Below are 12,504 nucleotides of genomic sequence, written 5' to 3'. Positions count from 1 at the left end.
ATTTGCTTAGCGCCCGCCTCCGAGTTCTACTCGCTTCTTATCTGTAAATTTCCAAACTGGTGATAACGGCTTTATGATAACAATTAGAAAAACCGTATAAATGGATATGTTTCATCATATTACTATAAAATGACGTCTGAAAGGTTCTCAAACAAAGCTATTTCAAAAATTTACTCACATTTGGCTTAACTAAAAGTCTACTTTTGAAACAATAGTCACTACGCGAATAAAATTTAAATACGTACAAATATAACAAAAATATTGGTTTTAATACAATGTTGATTAATATTTAAGTAGTCTTTTGTATTGAAGGTTATCGTTCGAGTCTCCTTTTTACATCTAAATTTAAATTTAATCTTATACTTTTACCTTCGACTATTTCGAAACTTCTCCGTATATCAGCATCCTATATATTTTCGAACTTCTCCGAAGTGTCAGTTTACCATCCTTTCCTTACGCTGTATTATTTTTTATTTGGGAATGTGGCCAAAACGAAGGGAAGCTCGTGTCACTCAAATCCTCAGCCCCCCATCCCTCCTCCCGCTTTTGCAGTGTTTTGGTTTCACTAAATCACTAGAGTTCTAGTCCAATGACATATTTTTTTTTCTAATTGAAAACGTTTCAATGTTTTTTTCAGTCTAAAATGAAAACGTTTCGATAAACCTTTCGTAGATTTTAACCCCTGAAAGAAGACTGACCGAAATGTCCGCTCGCATTGCGACTAAGATATTTACCAGGCGCCATATAATAATAATAATAATAATTATCTAATCTAGCAACTTTTAATGCCTTTATTTCAGGTGGCTGGGTTACAATGCGTAGGAGGGTGGAGGCAAGCTCTTTATACCACGCGAGCCAACAGTTCCCTACACTTATTATTACCGTTAACCTCTATACGTTATTATGGAAAGAGGAAACCGAAGAACTCGGGGGAAAACCCCTTTTACAAGCTGGAATTGAAAGTGTTAGCATGTATTCTTAACAATTAATATTTAATTGTATAATAATATAATAATATTAGAGTAAAATAGTATAATAAAAAAATATAATAATGTTATGGTAAATTAGTATAATAAAATAATAGTATAATAAAATAAAAATAATAGTAAAATAGTATAATAAAATAATAGTAAAATAGTATAATAAAATAATAGTAAAATAGTATAATAAAATAATAGTAAAATAGTATAATAAAGTAAAAATAATAGTAAAATAGTATAAAAAATTAAAATTAATAGTAAAATAGTAAAATAAAATAATAGCAAAATAGTATAATAAAATAATAGTAAAATAGTATAATAAAATAATAGTAAATTAGTATAATAAAATAATAGTAAAATAGTATAATAAAATAATAGTAAAATAGTATAATAATGTAATAGTATAATAAAATAATAGTAAAATAGTATAATAAAATAATAGTAAAATAGTATAATAAAATAATAGTAAAATAGTATAATAATGTAATAGTATAATAAAATAATAGTAAAATAGTATAATAATGTTATAATATAATAATATAATAATATAATAATGTAATAATATGATAATATAGTAATATAATACAATAATAATATGATAATATAATAATATAATAATAATATGATAATATAATAATAGAATAATAATATGATAACATAATAATATAATAATAATTTGATATAAAAATTACTTAAATTAATTGTGTTTTAAAGTATATGACACGTCTTGTAGGCAAACTAAAACTTAAATCTCGTCCGCAACTTACCTAAGTCTCCTGTCTTCGTCCTTGCACGGATCTCTGGCTGGCCAAACGTCATTTCGAACATAGCGCGGTAGTAAGGGATAAATTTCGGTGGTCGCAACGAGAGAACGAGAGTTCTGTGGGGAAGCGAGCGCGCGAACGGCCGCTACAGAAATACTGGTTCAGTTCGCAAAGACTGTAAGACTGGGTGTACGCGCGCGCGCCCTGACTCTCGGGTTTGGAGAGAGACGGAGAAGTCGAGCTTCTCTCTTCGGGCGCTGAAGGCTGCCCGAAATCGACGGATCCTAGCGGGGGTCGGGGGGGGGGGGCGTGACCTCTCGCGCCTTTCCCCTCCCCTCCCACCCCCACTTGATGTCGCTTCCCTCCCTCCGATCCTTTCCTCTTCTCCACTGAATTGGGATGCTTGGCTGATTCGGATTGCATTCGAGTTAATTGCCCTTTCGTTGGTGATTCGCAATGCGGAATTTCAATCGAAAAGTTCGCTTTCCCTTTCGGCGAATGTCGCGTCCTTCGACATATTTCAATGGCTTCGGCTGATCTACACCATCGATTCCTATCCTCGTTCCTTAGAATACCCCAGGATTGAAAAGGGAGTTTTAGATGAAAAATAATTCACCCGGGATGAAGGCTGGATGTATGGAAAAATACTGATGTTTACATTGGATTTTTATTAGTTGCCCAGGCGTATTCATCCGCTTACGGGATCGTCTGATATGATTTAGGTGAAGTCCGGTTTATGTGGCGAGCGATAGGTGGGCGGTCGTTATTCTCTTAATCAGGCTGTCCGGCCCAAAGAATTTCCGCGTATTCGTATTTCAATCTTATATCTATAAACAACTTTCGGCTTCTCTCGGAACGAACCAGAAGCCCATTTGTTAATACCATTAGGTAAATGACATCATCTCACTCCGTAGCTTATCCTATTTTTCCAGCTACCCATCTTTATATACGAATTAAATTATGTGAGAATAAGGGACGGTAATCGCTCCAGAGTATCGTTTGAATTTCAGTAATTTCAATCTCTATTCTCAAGAATTTGATTGATCAGAATGATCGGCTATCACGAGAAGGGGCATTTTGAAATTCTGGTCAAATTTTACCAACTTCTCCGCAAGGTGGGGTGGCGGAGTGCTTAGCACTTTCGCCTCGCAGCAAGAGGAGCCGGGTTCGATCCCAGCTTGTGGCATTGGGTGAAAACTCGGAGCAACTCCTTCCGCGTTGAGTTTGCAAGTTCTTTCCCCACTGGTTTAAGGGTTTTTCCCCGAGCTCTTCGGTTTCCCCTTCCATAAAAACTTGTTGAGGTTAACGGTAATAGTTAGTGTAGGGAGCTGTTGGCTCGCGTGGCATGAGGGCTTTCCATCACCCTCCTACGCGTTGTAACCCGGCCACCTGAATTAAGGGCTTCAAAAGTCGCTTGATGACTTAGGCCTAAGGTGGTGCCAAGGGTATTAGCCTAGCTGATTATTATTATTATAACCCTTTAACCTTCATTAACGGATTATTTATAACATTAAAATTTCTGACACTTTAATTACATTATGAAATGGAATTATTGAATTTGACCACGTGTTGCTTCGGGGGGATTATAGGGGGAGCGAGCGAGGCTTCGGATTGCGTTAAGAGACTTGTCAGCGTTCTAACCCCCTTTGCCAATCCCCCCCGTGATTGATTCGAAAGAAAATTTAGCGCGCAACCGCCGATACGGCAACTTTTGAGGGTAGCGCTAGAATGAGAATATATACGCGGTTCGTAGCCGCTTTTATTCCACGCTTTTAACGTTAACGTGATCAATAAAGACTTCGAGATTGCCTTCCCATCATGCAACGGTGAAATAACGAACCAGCCAACCCTTTTACGCTTTGAAAGGAGCCTTTTTTTACACTCGTCGATAATCCTTCCACGACCGTGTTTACGCGACGCGATGTAGCAGGCTTTCGCGTATAGCTTGGCTAAGGTTATTTATTTTAGTCTACTACTAATTATAAACGGCTCGTGTGTTGGAAAATTACTCGTACCCTGTTCGTTTTGACCGATTCTGAAAAGGTCGAATTTTCCACTTGGCGCGCTAAACAGTGGCGGACTGGGTCTAATATTTTGGGCTGCCAGAAGACAAAGGACCCCAGCTTTAACAACTATAACGCTATCATTTTTGAGGGGCCCACTTCATGAACGGTCCATGGGGCCCACTTGCCATCGGGCAGGTTCACTCTATGGCCAGTCCGCCATTGGCGCTAAACTGAAAACCCGGAAATACTGCCAGTGTGAAGCAAACGTTAACCTACTAATATTAACGTTTTTAAAAAATTCGCTCATTAGTGAGATATAACAATAGAAAGGCGAAAGAGATTAAATAGCCTTTAAGCTTGAATTATTAATGATATTAATTTGATTACGCGGGGGCCAACGAAAAAGGTTAATCATATTCAATACATCGTGTTGGTCATTTACGCGTAGGAAAACAAAGACATCGAGGTGAAACAAAAAAACGGGAGATATATTACCCGTGGATATAGGCCATATACGTTATCCTGATGAGAAAGTCGGCCGTACAACAACAGCCGGCCAATTTGTCCCGTCCAAATGAACATTTTTTCTCTTCGGCGCGTCCATCGCACTCCTCCAGTCTCTCGTGGACATTGCGGATAATGCCGCCGACACTTATTTAGATTAGAAACCCAATTTATTTGGCCGGACGACGGCTTATACGACAACGGCGCACGCGAACGGAAGTACGAGATACTCCGCCACGTCGACTCTGTCTTTCCAGCGACGCGGTCTTCCAGGACAGTTTGGCGATACAGGCGCGCGTGAGTTCGGGAAATAAACGCCTTCGTTTTTCGTATACGCTCGCTCGACACGGAACCAACGTGTAGTCCGAACTTAACCCGAGCCCATATTTGAAAGCGAAGGCGAAAGGCGGAGAGGAGGTACGGTCGGGATTCGCAACTTTAACCTCGTTACGAAACTCTTATCCCGAAAGTCGCGTTCAACAACGCCGAAGCGAATCGATAGAATTGAAAATTTAGCGCGTTGTTTCGTCGCTGGCGACACGCGAAAGACATTGAGTAAATAAAAGTAGGTTACCAACGGCGTAAGAGAATAAATAGCGAACGGATTTCGGCCGTGTTTGATCAGTTTCTTATGGTTTTCTTACGACTTTAGGAGGTTTCAGCTCCGTGTAGGAGTCGCCGGTACATCGTCCTTATTGTTAGCCTTTGCCAGATTTCTCGCGAGAAAAGATTTCGTGGGAAAAAGAGCGAGCGCTGCTTCTTCATTTGTGCTTTTTAGTTTTCGTTTCTGTACTCTTTCAAAGAGTGCGGATTTATGTAGCTATTAGTTTAATTAACTAAGTTTATTTCGTTACTTTCCAAAAGAGTATTTAGGTTTACTTATATTAAAAAAATATTATGTATCTTGCGAGACAAGTAATAAGATGAAACGTGAACCGTTCGAGTGATAGACGAACATTTGTTTGGGTGATAATAATAATTCAATTCAATTCAAACTTTGTTTATTCTGTATAAAAACATGTTGGTTACACTTTTAAAATTTATACAGAGTTTAAAGGGGAACGGCCAAGCTTTTCCAAATATTGCCTTATTTCCGTATCAAAAGATTAACAACACGTTCAATATACTAACACGTACCATTTTTTGTCCTGAAAAATAGCTTTTGGCCCAAAAAGTTGAAACGAAAAATAACGCCAGGTGTTTGGGTTTGAATTTTCGCCGCCATCTTAGGGGCTGCCGCCAGCGCCCCTAACCCCGTATGAGCGATTTGCGAACTATCCTAACTTTTGAAATCGCTCAATTTAGGCTTAGTTCTCTTATAACTGGAACGCGCCGCGCGTGCAAATTAAAAAAATCTTTGGCATCTACAGCAGCGCGCGCTGTTTTTTTATCAATTTTAATGGAGTCGGGAGTGTCTCACCGGTTTCTCATCAGGTGCCGTGGCGGACGCGCGCTTTTCAATTTCTCGAAATTTCTTTATTTTATTAAAAATTAACCACTCAATATTTTTTGATGCGGTTTTCGCCGTAAATTTTAGTTTTTAATGGGCTATAGGGCTATTTAACTGGTTAAAGCTTGACCGTTCCCCTTTAAGTTTGTTTTATATTTTTTTTTAATAATTTTACTAAAATAGCCCAAAAGTTTTACATATTTGTTTGTCATGTTCTACGCCACATACCGGTGGCCAAACCACGTTACCACGGGTGTGTATAGCGCATTAATACAGCAAATATTTATATATTGTATTACTTCACCTAATAATATCAAATGTAAACGTTATACTCTATCAGAAGTAAATGAACCGAAGTTATCGAAATAGCGCTCAGAATCGGAGGGCGTTTTCCTTATGAAAATGATGAGAAAATCGAATCAAATAAAATCTAATTTCCATCCCCGTCTTTTGAAGCGATAAATTGCACTTGGGAATTGTGGGTATAGCTATTTCTATAAGAGCTCGGCGTTTGGATAAAAATTAACCACTTATTTTATTTTTATCCATAACCTACAATTATCTGAAAATATAAATTATTTTTTGCGTGTTAAATCGTTGTCTATCCATCGATAATATCCATAGATAAACAGTTAACCAAAATATTTACGATTAATCGAAATTTTGTCAGTTAATTTATCTGTTACGCAGAGCTCTAATTTCTATGTATAAAAAATGGTTTCATAAAAACTTTTAATTTCGGCCTAGAAGCGCGCAAAATTTCAAATTCGAGGTCAAAATGTAATTTCATAAGGAAACGCCTCCAACATGGGGGAATAGCAGTCTGATAACTTCGGTTCATTTAATTTTGACTCTATGTAATATTTTAAAAAGTCACTAAAATGTATTTCAACTCTTTTATTTGGAAAGGTATTTTACAAAATACTTATTTCTAAGAGTTTTATTATATATCTTTGCTAATACAATAATGTTCGTTCTAAAACTACGCTCGTGGGATCATTACCAAGTGTATTCCCTAAATACTAGGGCTGTGCGAGTACTCGAAAACTGCGAGTACTCGGTCTCGAGTCCGAGTCGAGTACTCGGACTCGGACTCGAATATTTTAATTTTTATTACTCGAATGGACTTGCGAGCCGTTCACCGAGTCCTAAAAATTACTCGCAAGTCCAATTTTTTTAAGACGAGTCCGTTATTTTCCACCGAGTCCGTCATTTTTATTTGTTTATTTTTTTTTGTAAAAGTTCCGTATTGGCGCTGCGGTAGCGTTAACGCAGTTTGTTTAGTCAGAGGTCACATGACTCACATGGTGAATAGTTCTTGTAGTAAGTTTTAGTAACCAAAAAAATCCAGATTCCAGATATTAAAACATTTTTGAAGAAAATTTTAATTACTTAAATTAGTAAATTAGTAAAATTACTTCTTATTATAAAAATTGTAGATAAGTAAATTAAGTATTTTAAATATTAATTACCGATTTAATTTTTAGGATGATTCTGACTTTTTAGCAATATAAGGCTTAGATAGGGCTCAACTGCAAATTGGGGACTCTGAATTAATTTATGACTCGAATTGGACTCGCGAATAAATTTAAGACTCGAATTGGATTCGGAATAAATTTAATGCTCATACTGGACTCGTTCGGAAATTTAAGACTCGAATATTGCTCGTGGCTAATTCTTAGGGACTCGAAGACTCGAATGAGTACTCGAAAGTGGGACTCGCAAATTGGTGAGTCCAATTTTTTGGGACTCGGACTCGACTCGAAATCCAAAAAAGAGGACTCGCACAGCCCTACTAAATACGGCACCTTAGTTTGTGGAGAGAAGCTTTGTTTCGCGAGTTTGGGAAAGGTCTTGACAATGATGTATTGTCCTCACGTGTCCTCGGAAGCGTGTCTTCCTAACATAAAAGACGCGCCGTCGATTCGACGTGAAAGGAAGAGGCGGGACAAGGTCAGTGTCGCGATAATGTCTTCTCCTTCTTCGCTCGGCTAAGTTACCGGACACGGGAATCCGACTTACGAACGGCGAAGTCTTTACCCCCTTATTCAGCTTTCATTTTTCAGTAAGGTGATCCCAGGCTTAACTTTATAGATGCGCTTGATGACTTTTTTTACGAGCAATTCAGTTTCTCTGGGGAGAAATTCGCGCTTGTTTTCTTAGCGACTGGAAATAGCGGAAGGTCGCGACAAACTTCCTCCGCCGGGAAGACACTTCCCCTCCTACCGGAATAACCATTTCTATTAAATTTAAGTAGAGGAAGGAAGATTTGTCATTGAAATCTTGACTTTCGGTATCGATTCCCTGGTGGAGGACTTCTCCTTGTACACCCATAAAGTAAATATTGTTCTTTTAGTCCAAGAACCCATGACAAAATAAGCATGTGATGAGGTACACGTGACGTCACTTCCGGTGACCTTGAAAATTGATATGACCTGATATAGGTATCGTTCGATTGGTTTCAACGTGCTCTTACCAAATATCGCTAAATCAACCTTCAAATCTGAACCAAACGGCGTATAAGACTAAAAAAGTAATTTTTTCTTATACATGTAAATTTGGGAGGGGCTCGAAATTAGTTTTTTAATCTTATACGCCTCTTGGTTCAGATTTGAAGGTTAATTTAGCGATACTTGGTTAGAGCACGTTGAGACCAATCGAATGATACCAATATCGGGTCATATCAATTTTCAAGGTCACCGGAAGTGACGTCACGTGGTTCGTATTTCCGGAAAGCCCCCATTTTGCCCCGTAAGACAAACAGTTCTTTGTTACAAATCACTAACCTAATTAAAAAATACCTTGACCCATCACATGCTTATTTTGTCATGGGCTCTTGGACTATTTAGTTTTAATGTGTATTTTTAAAATATTACTATTTGTAAGTTGGGGTGGGAAAATAAAGATTAATGAATTCATTCAGAGATTTCTTAGAGGGGCTGACCACTATCCGTAATCGGTGTACAGTAGCTTTGACTATCCTCAAGTGATTACGTAATCGATTACAAATTTAGTATTACCAAAGGCTGTACTCGCTGTAATCGGTGTACAGAATTTGAGGAAGTGGCTAGCCCCTTAAATTTCTTGCTGGGCTCAAGGCTTGGGCGTGTCGATTGGCCGGATTTAATTATATAAAAGAGGATTCTTGTCTGTTGAGGTGCTTTAAGATTGAAAAATAATGTAGCTTTTCGTGAATTATTTTTTTAAGGAGTTGTAGGGGGTGAGTTGAGAAGTGTGCCTGTTTTTCCCCCATTTTCCTACGATGAGTTAAAAGAGCGTCAGAGAGCTTCATAGTGTGGACTACTAGCCCCTGGAACAAGCGCAAAACCAAGCAGCGGGGACTTTAAATACTGTTTAAGTTTACTTTTTCACACTGGTTACCTCGATTTGTTTACAAAGTCCTTTTTCACCTATCACACGAACCCAAACCTTAATGTTTGAATTTCACTGCTGCTTGGTTTTGCGCTTGTTGCAGCCTACCTTTAGGGGCTAGTAGGCCACACTTTGAAGCTCTCTAACTCATCGTAGGAAAATGGGAAACAACTCAATACTTCTCAACTCACCCCCTACAACTCCTTAAATTTTTTGCAAAACCTTTTGAAACCCCCTGTATAGTATTTTCATTTCGGCAATGAATTTATTTTTTTATTTGTTGAATACTAATTTTAATGCTCTTGTGGATTCAATAATTGTGTTCCTCTCTGTTATAAATTAAATTTGTGTATTCAAAGATAAATAAATATTCATTAATTCATAGACTGCAGAAATGCCATAGAAATTCAACGCCACTGACTTCAGAGACGAAATAGAATGCGAGACTTTTCGTTTACCTTCCATAATAATGATAGGAGGCTTCCTCATCAGACTTGTAAATAGTGACTGTTTTCCCGAGGGTCTGATGGACGCAAACCCCCCTAACGAGTGATTTTCTTTTGGGGTCCAGTAATCACCCCGATCTACATAATTTCCAAAACTTTCTATTTCTTTATTTCCCAACTGCGCTCAATTTCCATTCAATTACTTTTGTTCCTTTTAACGATATTTATGAAAAAATTTGATCCGACTTCCAACAGACTATTTACCCTCTTTTGAAGAATTTTCATCAACAGCATTTTCGGTATGCTGGACAAGAGCAAGGGGGTCTCGACCAAGAAGATGTTTGAAAAAATTTCTGTACGAGTTAAAATTGATGACGTCACCCTAATGAGCACTCGTTGATTTTCAATACGATCTCCTCTGGGTGACGTCACGATTTTACCTAGCAACGCAAAAGTCGTAATATTTTGATAAAAAACCGCGCGATCGAGCAACCTTATAGTTCCCTTTTTTACGAACCTTGGGACAAAGTACTCCTCGCAGCCGGGCGCTTCTTTGCTGTACGAAAATGCCCATTGCTTTTCTGGCTGGTTCTAGAATACTTGGAATCCTTGGATTTACGAAAATAAAAACCATCGCGATATAATTAATATTTTCAATTTAAATAGAATCACGTGAAAAGTTCTTAAAATTTCGTTCGCTAAACGTACATCACAAAGCGTTTTATAAACAGGATTTTCCGCATTTGCCTTCTATTTACCACGGTTCGTACACGACCTGGAAAACCTGGAAAAGTCAAGGAATTTGAAAATGGTTCCAAAATTAAGGTCAGGGAAAAGTCAAGGAATTTGAAAATGGTTCCAAAATTAAGGTCAGGGAAAAGTCAAGGAATTTGAAAATGGTTCCAAAATTAAGGTCAGGGAAAAGTCAAGGAATTTGAAAATGGTTCCAAAATTAAGGTCAGGGAAAAGTCAAGGAATTTGAAAATGGTTCCAAAATTAAGGTCAGGGAAAAGTCAAGGAATTTGAAAATGGTTCCAAAATTAAGGTCAGGGAAAAGTCAAGGAATTTTAAAATGACCCAAAAAAATCAGTCAAATAAATTTTTGAAAGATGTATTAAAAATACATAATAAATATTTTTCAAGATTTTACCTCAAAACATTAATTTACTCTACAAAAATGGTCAGGGAAAATTTGGCAATTTGATCAGGGAAAACCTGGAAATGTCAGGGAATTTCATTTCGGAAATTTTGTACGAACTCTGTTTACGGTTGTAAGATTGGTAAATTTGAAAATACATTTTTCGATATATTTTCGTATCTTTAAATTTAATTTTCAACAATCTAGAGTGAACTTAATCTAATCTTCCGTGTTGAAACTTATCTTCTGTTTATTCAAAACTCGTTATTAACTTAATTTAAAAGATTTTATACAAACTTTATAGAAGTGCTTATAAAGATTAAGTAAATAATTAAGTGTACTTTGAAAAGAGTGCTTTTTCGAGATAAACTTATTTCATAAGTAAAGTTAGTTTTATAAAAGCTTTTAAATTATTTATTTCATGGTCGCAGCCGAACGGTTTCAACGTCAAAAAATATGTATGCATGATTAATAGTAATAAAATTTAATTGACTATAAATTTATAGCTTGTTTTTCTAAACAGATACTAATATCAGAAGCTTATAACTTTTACGAGATTTGTTTGGATGGAAAATCGCGTCGTTTAGAATCTACCTCCGCTAACATCTACAACCAGGGCCGTCTTAAGGCTTGGGCTAAATGGGCTACAGCCCAGGGCCCCCAGCCAGTTTTGGGGCCCACAGAAAGGCCAGCCATACAGCCTCTACTCTAGGGATAAGGGTTTAGTTGGTTAAATATTATTTACGCTCATTTAATATAATGAATCCTTAAGTTACGTCTAAAGTAAGTTGACTCATCGCCACATCGCGTATCATACGGTACCAAAAATTTCTAAAACCTAACAGCGAGTCACTATCGGTAAAAATCTTATTTTCAGTATGTTATAGTTTTTAAATTAAAAGTTTTGGTTTGGTTATTGTTTAGTTGAATTTAGACAACGGACATAGAAAGGCTGACCGTTGTGTATCGCAAAGGTCTTAAGAAATAATTTAGCCCAGGGCCCCAAAAGGTCTTAAGACGGGCCTGTCTACAACCAGACTAAGGGAAACCACACGCGTACATATTTTAAACGGCGTGTCTATTTACCCCCGATTTTCGGTGGCGAATAGCCTGTGTCTATTTACCCCCGACAATCGGGGGTTAGGTTAGGTTAGGTTAGGTCCTCCGAAGTGAAAGATGATAACATTGATTAAGAAAATGATGCCCCGATTTTCGGTGGTAAATAGCACTGATCGCGCTAGCTAGTCTATTTACCACCGAAAACGAGGTACCCCCGAAAATCGGGGGTAAATAGTCTGAACCGCGCGGCGGATGCTAATTACCACGGAATTTTCCTAGCCCCGAAAGTCGGGGGTAAATAGCATCCGCCGCGCGGTTCAGACTATTTACCCCCGATTGTCGGGGGTAAATAGCCATACCCTAAGTAATTACTATTTACCCCCGATTGTCGGGGGTAAATAGACACAGGCTATTCGCCACCTAAAATCGGGGGTAAATAGCAACGGCGTATTTTAAAACTAAATGGAAATGAAAAATACTGGTACCGTTGACAATGACCGCGGAATTAGCCACAGCGGTAATGCGGTGGTTTTCCGTTATTACATTTATCCTCGGTCTAGGCACGGTCCGTCGACTTTCCCAACCTCTTTTTTCATTTCCACGAGACATTTTTTTGCATAATTCATATCTATTCCTATTTTGGTCCGCGTTCAGCTTTCTTCTCTCTCTCGCTCTCCGCAGTTGAAGCGGCGGCTCTTTTGATTTTGGACGCGCGAGAATCCACGTGTGACAAAGATAGGGACCGGAGAACGGGAGCAGAAATTAATTTTCTCTAATGGAATCAG

The 12,504-nt window shown here is 37.9% G+C and overlaps 1 protein-coding gene across 2 annotated transcripts in view; it reads right to left on the bottom strand.

Moving 5' to 3' along the window:
* The window catches only part of LOC149941157 (serine/threonine-protein kinase NIM1), a 30,622-nt gene extending 26,300 nt beyond the window's left edge, over positions 1 to 4,322 (bottom strand). The window contains exon 1 of one of the 2 annotated variants that reach the window (XM_090177446.1): positions 4,246 to 4,322. In XM_090177446.1, the coding sequence (XP_090033572.1) occupies positions 4,246 to 4,262 (17 nt within the window). In that variant the 5' untranslated portion in view covers positions 4,263 to 4,322. Of the gene's footprint in view, positions 1 to 1,747; positions 1,958 to 4,245 lie in introns of those variants that run through there. The other variant, XM_090177447.1, reaches the window with a different exon arrangement.
* Positions 4,323 to 12,504: the final 8,182 nt, after the last annotated feature.

The sequence above is a fragment of the Leiobunum rupestre genome, chromosome 6, assembly GCF_980474605.1.
Source record: "Leiobunum rupestre chromosome 6, qqLeiRupe1.1.hap1, whole genome shotgun sequence".
NCBI lineage: Eukaryota > Metazoa > Arthropoda > Arachnida > Opiliones > Sclerosomatidae > Leiobunum > Leiobunum rupestre.
This window is presented reverse-complemented; position numbering and strand designations above follow the sequence as displayed.